This window comes from Vanessa atalanta, chromosome 21, assembly GCF_905147765.1.
Source record: "Vanessa atalanta chromosome 21, ilVanAtal1.2, whole genome shotgun sequence".
In the NCBI taxonomy this organism is placed as follows: Eukaryota; Metazoa; Arthropoda; class Insecta; order Lepidoptera; family Nymphalidae; genus Vanessa; species Vanessa atalanta.
The window spans coordinates 8,476,035-8,492,210 of NC_061891.1; the positions used below are offsets into that span (position 1 = coordinate 8,476,035).

At 32.0% G+C, this 16,176-nt stretch overlaps 1 protein-coding gene across 1 annotated transcript in view; it reads right to left on the bottom strand.

Moving 5' to 3' along the window:
• Window positions 1-16,176, bottom strand: part of LOC125072376 (alpha-N-acetylgalactosaminidase) — a 70,116-nt gene that overhangs the window by 23,141 nt on the left and 30,799 nt on the right. The window contains exons 2-3 of the mRNA XM_047682995.1: window positions 14,644-15,004; window positions 13,560-13,734 (exon numbers count right to left, since the gene is read on the bottom strand). Coding sequence (XP_047538951.1) covers window positions 13,560-13,734; window positions 14,644-14,813 — 345 coding nt within the window. The 5' untranslated portion in view covers window positions 14,814-15,004. The remainder of the gene's footprint in view (window positions 1-13,559; window positions 13,735-14,643; window positions 15,005-16,176) is intronic.

Consider the following 16,176-nt stretch of genomic DNA (forward strand, 5'->3'; position numbering starts at 1 on the left):
ATATGTAGAATTATTTATAAACAATCTTGGAGATAAAGTTACCTTCTTTTGACATAGATACAATTAAAAAACAAAGAAGTAAAATAACCTAAATGTTTAATAAAATCTACTTCTTTGTTTTTGCCTGCACCAAAAATATTGACTTATTAATACGAGATATTTAAAAAAAGAAACAAAAAACAAATGAAAAAATTCGCACGTTTCAGAAAAAATGAAATTAATTATACAGCCAGCAACAAATTACAATTTTCAAAAATAATAGAAATAAAACATGTAAGTACCTAATATTAACTAACCGCCCGTCCCGTCTTAAGAGTGATTAAGAATTTTATTTATTTCCTGATCGGAGCGTCACAGGAGGGTAAAATTGAAACTCACTCAAAAGGTACAAAATTTAATCGAAAACGGTGCAACCATTAAGGAGGACTACAATTACTTACACACAGACGATTTATACTTATATATAAATAAATACAATAACAAATGTCATTAAAAATGAAAACCAATACAAACATTTTTAAGTTACTCCGTGAAGCATAGACAAAAATCTCTATTTACGAACACACAAAGAATCATTACACGAAAGCATAGCCACCGCTAAATAGGCCAGTTCCGTCTCATCATTCGCATTTATTTTGCAACGATAACAATCCAGCCGAGCAACACGAAGAAAGTTTCCCCACAAAACGCAATTTGCCTCCGGCGTATCTAACGAGGGCTCGGAAAACTTTAGAATCGGAACCAACACGCTCGATTAGATGGAAAGCAGGTTACTTATTTATTTATTTATAGATGTTTAACTAATAATAATTTATATTTATCAATATAATGAATCATTTAAATTAATGTTTCGTTCTTTAACTGACAACAGCATTTACAGTCACGATCCATAAACTACATCCGTAGTTCCGGTTGCCACCTGTTACTATTACGTTGTAAGTTGTAACTTAACGTAACTCCAATAAAACAACATGTTCCAAAAATTCAAATTCCACATTTAAAAAGACGAGACCCTATATATATATATCTCGAGGTGAACCAAACGTTAGTGTGATTCAGAAACCTAGTTCTCCAGAGTAATGCCAGCCCAGTATTCCGGCTAATTCGAAATAAATAAGAAAAGAAACGCGAACTAACAATGCGGAACGAAGATGTTTCTGTTCCGAAAGTTTTCCAAATCGTTGTTTAAAGCATAATCTTTACGAAACTTGAATATCCTCACATCTTTGCAAAAATATCTTAATAGACCGACATTTAAGGGCGACCACAAGGTGGATCCACTGTCTTCTTTAAATAAATAAAAAATAAAAATAAAAGGAATTTAAAATACAAGAACGTTAACAATAGAATTAAAATTATCTTAGCGTTTAAAAGCTGACTTGAATACCGGATAAAACGACGTGCAGAGAATTTTAAATCAACACGTGTAACAACACACTTCGTAAAAGACAATTATAAATAATTCTCTATTTATGCACTTATTTTATAAATATGCCATATTATGTTTGAAAATTAATTGTTAAATGTAACTATGAACTCGCATTTATAACAATAACAAGCACTAAAATCTTAGTCCGCCATATTGGTATACAGTGCCGTCACATTACTTTTCGAGACATTCTCAGCAAGCCCTTTTATTTGATCCCCATATTTTAGGAGTGCATTAAAAATAATTGGTCCGCCATCTTGGATATGCCGCCATGTTGAATTTAGAATGACGTCACACAGTTAACATGGCAGTTTATATAAAATTTCAGCTCAATCGGTTAAAGATCTGCTTCTAAATTGAGTTGCATGATATGAATTAAAACTTGTAACTTGTTAAAAAGGAGATGTGTCGTGGCACATTCGTTTGGAACGAAATTGCTTTGGCTACGTATTATATATTAAATAACAGACACTATTAAATAAATAAACAACGCTCGAGAATAATTAAATTACACTAAATACAATAGTTATTAAAAAATCCGCGTGAGTAAAAACAAAAATAATAAAAAGTTAAAATTACATTATTTAAAACAGTATGCAATAGAAAGAGAGAGAGAGAGAGAGAAATAGAAAGAGAGGAAAAGGGTTTGGCGGGGACATAGCGTTATTTCCTGACGTGACGATTTCTGTCAGTTCATCTCCCCGCCGACTACGTTCTGGGCCGAAGTGCGATCTCATAGGAGACACCCTCAGGACGAACGTCACTCCAGAGCTCGAAAGAGTTCCATTCAAGGCTGAGTCCTGCACTCGCCCAAACGCCGTAAAGGCCAGTAGGGCCAATAGCACTACATCACACAGGAAACAAAAAAACTATCAGTTCACTCTACTGTAAGCTGCGTAAAAGAACTTCGTTTTAATTAATCAATATTACGTAATTGTTGAAGATTTCAAGATTTGCATACAGTTGTTACTAAAGAAAATGATGACATTATTAATGGAAACGTACCACAAGATACCATTACTCATTCATTAATTAAAAGTTATGAACACTTGACTAAATGATCCTAAGCTTTACAAGTGAATTTCACACAACAATTATATACTTTTAAATGATTTTGAATCACATTAAAATGGACGAACAATAACCTAAACACTAACCAAAATAGATTTTATGCACGATAAAATAAATAATAAAGTCCTACCACCGTGCACCGGTTCGATATTTAAATTCTGCTAAATATAATCGACAAGACACTCAGTGGAATTGTAGTTTGTCGATACTTTTTTTATTTAGGTTTTTTTTTCACTTACTGCCACTCTCTAACCAGCCAGTAACTTTTTTCTCTATCTAAAATGAATTCTTTGTTAAATCGTAATAATTTTACTAAATCGCAATCAAGAATCCTCTTTATTTTTCTGAACATCTATGGCTGGAGCTCTTTGAAATGAGACCATAACTAATTTTACGCTTACACTATTAATATATAAAAAAGAAGATATATATGTTATTAATGTATTTTATATGCAATTAAATTTATATATTCTGTTTGAAAATCAATGACTACATTGCGTACATGTTATTATGACCAATTAGAACTGACTCTTGAATAAATTAAACAATAAAAGTAAATACAATTAATCAAGGTCATTTGTTTAATTACACACAACGTTACACACACAGGATGTAATATTATACTGCACAAGTTTGTGCTCAAACTCAGCAACAATCTCCCGTCCACTAATACAATGTGAACGACCGGAAGGATGACTACTCAAAAGCACAGGAGTGTAAATCTTGCCAAATATTTGGTTACTACTGTGAATTTGTTATCAGAACTCAATAATATTTTATTGTCCCGACCAATGATATGATACCAGGGACTTGGAATATGTTGCAAAAGCCAACCACTAGACTTCTTCTTTACCTCTCCGAGTCCCAAACTATTTGGGGTCGGCGCAGTATCTTTTCCTTCCATTCTCCTCTATTATTCGTCATCTGATCGTTCACACCCATCTCTAGCATATTCCTCCTCACACACTCCATCCATGTCTTCTTAGGTGATCCTCTTCCCCCTCCTCCCTCTACGCTCATGCTAGCTAGCCACTAGACTAACGGTTGTTAAATTCTATGATACATATAATATATCTTTTTAACATATAAGAGTTTTAAATGTTGAAAAAGAGTAACTATGGTGTTTCTTGCCTGTTCTTCTCGGTATAATCTACATTCCGAACGGTTGGTAGTTTCACTTAAGATAGTTCGTAAAATGAGGATTCATAATTATTTATCGACATCAATCAAATAGTGGAACTATTCGTCAATGTATACGCAGTACAATTTTTATAACGATTCTCTTACATAAATCACAGTAATATCTAGGAAGCCGTAAAATTTATGTAAGCGTATGTAATTTTTATGTCACACGGAAACCGGTTGGAAGACATATTTTGTGTCGCTCGTTAATGTATATTTATGTTAATTATAATAAAAATTAGATAAAAACGTATTACAATAATTATTACATTTGGTTTAGAATAAATAGGCTCTATATTGCTAGAAGCAATATCAAATCATTCTACGGTAATTTATTTTTGTTGCCCGATTAATAACGACTTATTAATAAAATATATATATTAAATATTTATATTTGTATAAGCGTCAGCGTTTAAACAGCCTAGCGATGTAAAAATTCGCACGATCGGTCCTGACCCCTTGGGCTGTTGTCGTCCCCACTCCTAACACAAGTGATAAGATTAAAACGAGGTGTAAACGGTAATATTAGTAATTCCTTGATTAATTATATAAATCAAAGCAAATTCACCATAAACTACATAAAAAATTCATAAATAAAACTGCATCAACTTTGCGTTGTTATAGATGTGGAATGTTACGACGGCACCATCAACTTGTCGTCAGGATATGAAAGCGAATGAATTATGAAAGGAATATCCGTATGTACTTAAAAACTAAAGTATTCATTTAAAACATATATTATTTAGTGGTTTAGTAATTTGACAATATATGAACTTTAAAAATTGGTCCTTTTACAATGAATTGTATAAGGAATATAAAAAAAAAATAACGCAAATTAATATCACTTAACGGTATTAATTTCGATTACAATATTACGCATTAATATTGCTAAAACTCTGGATCAAATATTTACAGACTGAAAATAATTATAATCGTCACCTGCAATTATAATCCCATCATAACAAAGTTGCGTTTTAATCATTTATAATAAAAATAATTTATTTCCTTTGTTTTGTCATAAAATATTTCATTAAACGAGTTCCTAGTTATTATTCGTTAGTATGACAACAGTTCAGAATTCAGACAGTGTTTTAAAATTTTAAACATATCCGCTATAAAGGTCAACTGTAAACCTTATTTAAAATTTTGTCTATATAAAGGAGGCTTGTATTTATAAGAAAGCAGGTTTCAGTGTTTTCCTGTGCATACAAAGACAGTTTATTGAAGCACCAAACTGTCTCTCTATAAATTTTAAGCGATACCATTAAATAGAATATGCTTTAATGACGTATTACGTGTACGTATATAAGTATATAATACTAGCTGTTCTACGCGATTTAACTCGCTTTTTAGAGGGTTGGAAGTAAGGTATTAGATTTAAAAAAGTAGTCAAGAAAACACCTTATTTAATCAAATTCGATTCAATAGTTTGGCCGTGAAAGAACAACAGGCAGACATAGATACTTTCCCATTTATAACATGAATATAAATTATTTGATAACTTCCACGGTACCCGATACAACTATGTCGAAGTATTAAATACAATATAAAAAAAATACAGATATAATTACGTTAATATCGTTATTATACAGTAAGTTAGAAATGGCAGATATAAATAAACATATCGAGTGACAAATACTTCAATGGTCGTTTACCTGCTAGCGCTAATACGTTGACAAAACAAAACGTCACGTATCCCATCGGCAAAGTTTCTTCACCTCCGAAACGGTTAAGTTCAAGGTGATAGATTAATGACAAAACGTTAAGAGATAATTACGGAATAAACAATATACAATATTATGCATTTTTTATCACGGTATTGCGAATCAATTTGTCTGTAAATATTTTATTTATCTGATGTATGTATATTAGATATTCAAGATATACTGATGACATGACGTTACATAACAATTACATTACATTAACAGCCTGTAGATTTCCCACTGCTGGGCTAAGGCCACCTCTCCCTTCGAGGAGAAGGTATGGAGCATATTCCACCAAGCTGTTCCAATGCGGTTTGGTGGAATACACATGTGGCAGAATTTCGTTAAAATTAGACACATGCAGGTTTCCTCACGATGTTTTCCTTCACCGCCGAGCAAGAGATGAATTATAAACACAAATTAAGCACATGAAAGTTCAGTGGTGCTTGCCCGGGTTTGAACCCGAAATCATCGGTTAAGATGCACGTGTTCTAACCACTACACACATGGTACAATTTCATCCGACACACATGGTCCCTCACGATTTTTTCTTTCAACCGAACACGAGATGAATTGAAATTAACCATGAAGAATCGAAATAGCTTGTGCCTTGTCAATTAACTTGATTTATGGTCAATTATAATTCGATTCGCTTATAGATATGTCGAATTGTCTAAAAGACGTTATTTAGAACCATTGCTTTGTTACTTACGGATCAGAAATTTACGAATAGCGGCTGGTAAGTGTATAAAAGTGATACAATTTTACTATTCGTACGAAAAACTGTACTCATTATTAATACATATTTGAGTTGTGCCTTAGATTTTAGTTATATATTTAGATTGAGTGTCGCACTACAAAATAACTAAAATAAATGAGGCAACATTATTAACTCGGTGTGCGTGACCGCTACATTTGACTATCGCCAAACGTCATACTTCTTTACTAGTGTGCGTGTACTTGTATATGTTGTTTACAATTTTTTTCGATGCGTTTTCAACTTTGAAGTGTTTATTTAGACGTATACATATTCGAAGAGTTATAAGTGGTAAATGATCCATTGATAATCTTATATAACCGTGAGCCAATAATGTCAGTCATAACATAAGTATCGCGACCGTTGAAAATGATTGATTCATCAACGGTCGATTGATCAAACGAGATCATTTACGATATACTAAATGAGACAAACATAATTATGACAGAGAAAGAAAATTGAATCAGTCATCATAGATTACAGATTACATTTGACGTAATTATTCTCGTACGATATAATTTGTCAAATATATTTTAAATGAATGGTTTAAGCATTTAACAAAGTATTATAACAATTTATTTAATAAAAGAAAAATCGAAAACATTTTTTTCGTCATAGAATATAGGATTTACATTAATGTAAAACTTGCCAGTATTAAATTTTTTAATTAAAAATTATTTATCCTCTAATAGTCTTCATTCAAAATTTTATTGGAATCACAGATCATTAAATAATTGATTGACACATAAAAAAAAAAAAACAATTTATCTAATTCCATCAATTTCAAAGTCCAATAAAACGAGAGAAAAACAAATCAATCTGGAACTTTCTCGAACACACAATGGACTCGATGAATTTCTTAATTTAATACGATTAGTACTTGGTTGAAAAGTAAAAGTAGTCTAGTGTAAATCGTTCGAATGCGATTGTGAGGCTCATAAGTTTGTATTATCAAATTGCTACTTCGTAACAACATTAAAATCCACTTTCACTAAAATTGGACTGAAAAACGCTCTGGGCGTTCGACGCGATTACGAACTAATTTCTTGATTGACTTACTTACTATACGGCAAACGTACTTAACGTGTTGTTACTCGTGGTTGTTTTCATTTAATCATTATATTATTTTCCTTTGATGACTATTCTGGACAATGAAAGGTAGTATACTCATTTAATTTAAAATACATTACTCATTAACCATACATTTAAAAATAAACAAATAAAGAACACGAAATAACATCAAAACAAAAATGTGAAATAAGAGCAAAGTTCAATATTATGATATAGGCCTTGGTTGTTGACTTCAACGACAAAAGAAGTAAGATCTAAATGGGTGCCAAGTTCAATGGTCAATCCTGAAATTTATTTATAACTACATAAAATATCATTTCTTCTTATAACTGAGGAGAATATATTATAATCTACTTGAACCTGGCTTGACACGCTACCGTGTCTAGATAATTTGCAAACGTTTATAAATAAGTAATTAATTAAAAATGGAATATTTAATTCAAAATAACGGTTTTATTTTTAGCATTATATTTCGCACGCGAACTTATTATACAATTTCTTACTTTCGCCCATAGACAATACCAATGTAAGTATATCACTTTTTAAACCAACAACGCACACCAAAAACTTTTAGGCCTCTTGTTCGTAATTACACTGACTGAATCTCTCCTTCAATACATCAAACAACAAATAGAGAATATTGATTCGTGGCGGTAGAATTGTTTTTATGAAATAAACTAACGCTTTGTTGAGCATAAAATAAAAATGAGGAAGAATTAAAAATAATAATAGCCTATTATATACATCTACAGACGATTCCGCGTTTAGTCATAGTCTCATACCCGGTTTCATACGGTTCAGTAGTTTTCACGTGATTGACGCACAAAGAGAAATATATATATTTATTTATTTATTTATTTATACGATTATGCGAAAGTTACTCTGTCTATTTGTATGTTGCTTGTCCTTTACGGCCATGCCAATAAACTAAATAAAATTTGGTATGTAACAAGCTTGAAATCCAAGGAAGGACATTGGCTTTTTTATGCCTACCAACCTACACTTACAACGCGAACCAAGTCGCGGGCTGCAAATATTTTACTATATATATTATGTATACACAAAAATTATTTTCATATAAAAAATAAATGTGTTAATAGAGCGATAGATTTCCTCTATAAAGTATTTCGATTGTATGAAAGGAATTTTAATATTCATTATAATTCTAGGAAGCAATTATTTCCGTTAGATTTAGCTTTGATGCACTAAAGCTGTAACGTAGCATTCAAACCGCAAACGCAAAGTAAATTGTTCGAGTTAATAGATTTTAACCGTAGCTCATATACATTCAACCACTGTTGTCGTGAAAGTACCTGGATACGAGACTGATTGTTTTGTTTAAAATAAAAAGACCTAATTAAAAACTAATATTTAAAATTAGAACTCTTTATTCGAAAAAAAATAAAGTGTTCTAATTTCGAATTCAAATCCATGCCTTTCTACGTTGTTTAGCGAGTGATTGAAGGATGTTTAGTTGAATACCAACTTCTCCACCTCTTTCTGAATTGTTTTGAATTTTAAAGAAGATTATATATCATTGTTGAACTAATTATCCCCTCAACAAAATTGATAGGAAACAATTTTCGCCAGCCGCTTCGCCAAAGTGCGTGTCGGTCGTGGGTTTCAAGTACAAAATGGCTTATGTCTTTTGGGTTAAAGCTTTCTTTATATCAAATTTCATTAAATTCGGTTATGTGGCTTAGTCATGAAAGTGTAACGGACACTTTCGCATTTATAATATTAGTAAAGATATCGATATAGTTTAAATTGATGAAAGTAGAATGAAATGACATTCATTTGTTTTTTTACGTCATCGAGGTTATACATCGAACAAAATTAAAATATACGTTACTCGAGTAGACATTTACGAGTAGTATTGAATCATAATTTTACAGAATTGTATTAAATGTACCATCAGTTCAGAATGTAGATTCAACCTAACAATTCTAAATTTAAAAAATAAAACAACATGCATTACTATGAAGAACCTCTATAGACCGCTAAAATATCAGTGGATATCATTTTAGCCTGTTGTTGATTGTTTTTATTATGGATATATCTCTTTTGATTATAGATTTATATATCCACATAGTTTTGACTGTATTTTTGTTTGTATTATTTATGTGGATGAAAGATCTTTTGTGTGCTAAGGGCTATTTTAAAAGCAATGACTTCTTACTCGTAGTTTATTGCACAACCACACACCATTATTGTTTAAAATCAATAATAAAAAAAATGACTTTTAAAAAAAACCTGATGAATTTATTTCGCGGGTCTTCTCAGGTCCGATGTGTTCATTTCCGAACCGGTGGTAGATTTTTGACAGTCAATAACCAAGCGTAACGCTTCAGTATTTAATTTAAAAAAAATACATGATGTTGAACTTTTACGGCTTTTTCACATTCTTAATAACTATATAAAATTTAATATTTACCTAAATAGCTAACACACGTTTGCGTCTTCGTAATTGGCTAACTTATTTGAAAACCTGCTACCGTTTGAACTCTCGACCTTCGGCCACGATCCGTGTTATTTATCCCTCTGTCGTATAGTTTCACGTCTAGTTGTGTAACATTCATTGCGTAATATTGTTCATCATTTGTTTTCTAGAATAAATTAATAAAAAAGTAATTCGATACCGTTATTACAGTATAAATATCAATTATGTGCACGAATTGGAAATGTTTATATTGATTAAAAAAAATTGCAATTCAAATTATTACTGATAACCGTTTAACGTTTACTTTAACATCGTAACGTAACGCATGTATAGTATAAAATTACTCTCTTTTTTTATTGTGACTTTTATTTTTGCCGAGGGCACAGATTATTTCGTCAATGTCACGTGCGAAAAATATTTTTGGTATTGTTTATTGTTATGTTTAAAATTTATACTAATATTATAAATGCAAAGGTCTGTCTGTTACCTTATCACGCTTTAACTGCTGAACGGATTTACATGAATATTGGTGAGGAAATTGAGTCCCGGGAATGATATAGACGATTTTTTTAATTCTCGGCGGGGTAAAATGAGGGGTTACGATTTGTGTCCTGTAAGTAAATTTTGACAAATTTCGCACGGTTAAAGCCGGAGATTCAGCTGATATATAATCAGGAATACTTTTTATTGTTGTGTTCTAGAATGAGCCAGTGTAACTCCAGGCATAAGGGACATAATAACTTAGTTCTCAATGTTGATGGTGTATTAGAGGAGTAAGAATTTTTTAAAAATGTTTATTACACCAATTACTACAAATAAGCCACTTATATGCTCGTTGAACTAAATATTTCATAAAAAAAAGAATATAATAAATTGCCATTGACAAATGTTCCTGTGTAAAATGTCGTGACGTAAGACACAATTTCTCCGTTACACAATATTAAAGTTGGCACCACGTTACCATTGTGAAGTAACAAAGGCGCCATTAATAGTAAAAGTTTTTAAGCTTGTACAATTTTCACTTACAACATTTTATACACTCACCGAAATCATTAACACAATCACATCAAGTTAACTGTAAAACTTCACAAATTAACTTTCCCAGCAACGACTATAAGGCGAGTACCATATCTTCTAAATTTTAGACAAAATGTCGCCGAGCACGATTAAATATAAACATGAAGTTATCAACCTGCTGTCGGAAATATTTTCTATCGACTATCTCGACTTACAATTTGTGACATTTAATCAGTGAGAAGGATCAGGTATTACAGGGTAAAAAGAACTGGCTGAAAATGGCTCAACTGGAAGGCGAATGCTTAAAAACTGAATCGTATAATGTAACATTAGAGACGAGTACTACCAGTAGGAACCGTAACGTTTTCAGGGTCAAACCACTGAACCTAATTTGATGCAATGATGAGTAAGTTTGAACTCCAAGGAAAGTCATATTTAATCTACACTGTTTGTGAAATTAATTCTGTCTGTGCCCTTTCACGGCCAAACAACTCAACCGATTTTGAGAAAAAATGATATTAAAGCTTGAACCCCAAGGAAGAATAAAGGCTAGTTTTTTGCCTTACTCCTGACGACCAACCCCTAAAACGCGAGCGAAACTGCAACTAGTAAGTACGACATAAATGTTTTCTGTAGACCTTTATTCCACACGTGTGAAGCCGGAACAGGCTAGCGAAATAGATCTTACAAGGATATAGCCATTGAAAACAGGTAATAGTTTTATTATAAAAAAATTATCTCATTATCATCAATTTAAAAGATATTCAAATAAAAGTGTCGTTTTATAAAGACATAACATTATATAACTGTTTTTAAGTAATAAAAACGTAATAATGCTTCGTTAAATGCTAATATATATACGCGTATATATACAATAGTTTTGATAAACTGGTTTATATATTGCTTCGTATATATTTTAAACATAAATTACATTTGGAATATGTTGTTAATTAGTATGTATATAGTCTATATATGTATTAATATAGAATTAATTTATATTTAAAATAAATAATATATGTACATATATATATTACTATTATAATAAATGCGTAAGTAGGAATGGATGTATGTTACTCAATGACACCGAAACGGAATTAAAAGAAATTTCGCACAGAGATATATAATAAAATATAATGTCTAGAATATCAGATAGGTTACATTTTATCCCAAACACCTGCAAATGCCACACGAGCGAATTGTGGGCAGAAATTAGTATAATTATATGTACAAACAGAAACAAAAATACTTTATATATTCATTTAGTATAAAAAGTTCCTATTTCTTTCCATTGTTGTCAATACTAAAGTTACATCACTCATTCAAGTGAACTGAACGGAATGGAATGATTCGGTCTTTAACCCTAATCATTGTTGTCGTGTCGATTCATAGAATCTTATTGTTCCGAACACTTCTCACGGATAGCAGAAAAGAAATTGTACCGTTGTTAGAAGTTTTACTGTTTGTTTTTGACATTGAACGTTGAAAGTGAAAATCTATAAATGCCTGATTATATAATCTTATACATAATATATAAAAAAATAGAAAAGTGCGAGTCGGATTCGCGCAATGAAGGTTCCGTACCACCAAACAAATAGACGCTGATATAACAACAAAGTTACAATTTTCGGATTTTTCCTAGACACAGATAATTTTGAAGATTGAAACTTCCAGAGTGACGATATATGTTATTGACCAAGAACCATTGAAAAATAAAAAAGAAATAAACTTAGAAATATTTTCAGTCATTTAAATAAAAACGCAATGTATGTCGAGCAATGCATTAGCATCGCACCGGTGATATAGATCGTTTGGCGAATGTTTATATCTCATCGGTTTAAATATAGCATAAGAATAAAGTTCCTATTTTACAAGCCGGGATAACTAGTATACAATTCTGTAGGCTTTTAGAAAAAATCACAAAACAACTTACAAGAGAACAATTTATAAATAAAAAAAATGCACATAAACAGTTTAAAAAAATACAATTATGAAGATTTTATCATCGCGTATGATTAAGATCAATGTACGCTTATTATGTCATTGAAATGCATCTCTGTAAGTGATTTACTCGTAATAATGATCGTTAAATGCAATACGGAGACAATAACTGCGCACACGCAACACAACAATATGATAAGTTGATTGTTTGACACGCTCGTTATAATTTGAAACAATTTTATTTCTAAACAAACCTTTTTCATATGAATTATTTACGAATAGCAGATTTAATATATTTCTATGAAACAATTTATCCGTAAGTATAAATCGTTATTTATTTTTTGTATTGATCCGAGATCGTACTAAAACATGTGAACCTTGAATGATTATTGTTGGTTCGTACACGGAGAAGTCCAAGTCTGTGTTGTGTGCTTGAATTATACTTATAATTAATCAATATCATGGTCACGGTAGGCGGATGAAATTCTGCCACATGTGAAACCACTTACCCGAATCGGAACAGCGTGGTGGAACAAGATATTGTAACACTAATTCGGGAACCGTAGAAAAAAAAAATTTTTAAAATTAGTTTTCTAGTCGAAGATACTACATTTTTTTATTTTGTAGGGGGCAAACGAGCAGGAGGCTCACTTGATGGAAAGTGATTACCACCGCCCATGGATATCTGCAACACCGGGGAGCTTGCAGGTGCGTTGCCGACCTTTAAGGAATGAGTACGCTCTTTTCTTGTAGGTTCTCAAGTCGTATCGGTTCGGAAAAACAGAGTGATTGTGCGATGCAGAAAAATTGCCAAATGGTACTAATTTTTTGCCAATCAAAGCAAGTGTAACGCATTTATATTGAACAAGGATTTTGATATCGACTTTGGCAATCAAAATATGAACAATACACCCTTTCCCTTATTCATTAAATAAATAAGTAAGTACTCACATAATCAGACAAGCTCTTCATTCCGTAGGGGAATCGTTCTCTGTCAGGTACCAGGCGACCCCTGGGGTCACGTTCCCTTTCAGGCCAGCAGTCATCCACGTTGATATATTCGTAGCCAGCAGCCGCATAGCCCTCATTGACGAGGATGTCTGTCATCGTACGGAAGAGACGGTCACTGGGAAAATATATAAACATGTTATGTCCATTGTGCCTATAGTTACACTGGCTCACTCAAACCATTCAAACCGGTAAACATTAACGCTGGTGTTTGGCGGTAGAATACCTGATGAGTGCGTGGTGCAGTGATGGTCCCAGCGGGACTTGCACCAAGCCCTTCTACCAAGTATATATTTTATACTATTTATAGATAGATATGCCGAGGTGGTCTAGTGGCTGGAACGCGTGCATCTTACCCGATGATTGTGGGTTCAAACCCAGGCAAGCATCAATGGATTGCCATTGCCATGAGCAGTGAAGGCAAACAACCTGAGGAAACCTGCATGTATCTCAATTTATTTTATATTAATTAAATGAAATTCTGCATTGGAGCAGCGACAATTAGTTCCAAAACCTTATCCCTAAGGAAAGAGGAAAAGGAAAGAGGCCTAGCCCAGCAGAGACATTTACAATTGTTACTTGTTTAAACGTATATATGTTCAAATCCGGTAACAGAACTTTACGAAACCCGAATTTTATATATTTCGGTAGAAACTTTATCAAGTGAAATCTTTATCCATAACACTTACTCCGATTTATTTCAAGTGACAGATTAAAATAGAGTATAATTAAAATAAACTCTTAATGTATCAATACTATTAATAAGACACAATCTATTATTATTGCATGAAAGATATATTTCTCGGTAATCACTTCTAACTGTCATCGCTTTTATTATAAGTGAAAACGAATAATTTCTTACATGTAATGAACACTAAATTGATCATAATTTTCTCTAGTAAATTATTGCGAACTATTTTCTATGTTTGATTATTTAATTATTAATAATGCTAACACAACTGAATGTATAATGACTGAAAAAAATATTTGAGTTAAATTGAAATGAGTTAATATAATATAAACTTACCTTATACAGTTGTCAGGGTCATTCTTACAGTCAGTGTTGCATCTGAAGCGTTCCCACGCCAGCCATCCCATCGGTGGGGTTAATGCCAACCCATTATCCAACCCTGATATCTTCCCTAACAGACACACCACAACGAAAACTGTCCATATACACGATTTCCACGACGCCATTTTAAATTTAACGGAAAACTTAATAAATTTCAATCACTATCTTTTTAAGGAACCAATACACATAATTTTATTAAATTTTGTTTCAAGACACCGTATGTTACGATACTGTCACTGTACTGTCATCGCCTTGAGGTTGGAGCAAGGAGTTTGCCTCTGAATAGTTTATCTATGATGTGAAGTTCAGAGATTATCTGTAACAAATAAAAAGTAAATGTTATTTATTAAAACAGTTCGTGAACTCTATTTGGGTCAGATATTATTTCCTATATCAAATGTCAATGGCGAGAATGCAATTATCTATTAATAAATGTTTACGGTAAATAATCATAGTTCCGATTCGACCTTTGTTTGAACGTATATACCTACATATTACACTACAAGACTTGTGTTGAAGAATTTGTATGGATGCACTTAACTAGACTGAACAGAATAATTATTTTTGCTAATGTCAACGCATTGTTCGAGGAAGATTTTATTTTATGGCAATACCTAAAGAAACAGTAGAAACCAATAATTAATTGGCTTTTTGTAAAGTATAGTATTAACTAATGCAGTAAAAACTAATCATAATTGTAAGGCTTCAAGATCGATGTCTCTAAAATTTTCTAAGCAATAAGATATTCATAGATGTTAGATTTTTTTTTCAGTCAATGTCTTTATTGAAGTAGAATTTTGAGTCATTTTACAAGATCATATTAAGTACAAAGAACTGGTTCGGAATACCGACAACACCAAGGAAATTAGAAGTGACGCTAATTGCGCAATGGTTGCCATCTAGCGTTGTTAAAAGTCGCAGCTTCGATCCTGATCCCTTGAGCTATTTGTTAAAATGGGGTATTATAGCTATTATTTCAAATAAAGGGAGGAATGGTTAATATTTAGCGGCGGTGGTGTAAAATTACCATCCACCTGTCCACCTGTACCTACATCATAAAAAAATATGCGGAATACATTATCCCGGGTTGTATTGACTTTGCAAAGTCAGAAGCTCGGTATTATGTACAAGAGGTCATGTACCTAAATTAAAAAAACACCTCAATTGCGTTATCATATTACGAAGGCAGCATCAACCGAATTGGTACAGATTATATAATATATTTACATAACCTCTGCGTCGATATTATTAATATCGAACGCTCAGAAAAAGTTAAATTCCATAATTATAATTTATGTAAAATATATATCTTAAGACGTTCGGATATCTTATACGCAAACCTTCATCTGATGTTTTTAATTCTAGAATAAACTACATGAAAACTTGATACAAGACTTACTTCAAAGCAAACGTTCACAAACTATCGTAACACTTCGCGATAAAATGTTTGTTTTAAGATGTCGTCTGTATTATTATTATATAAAATAT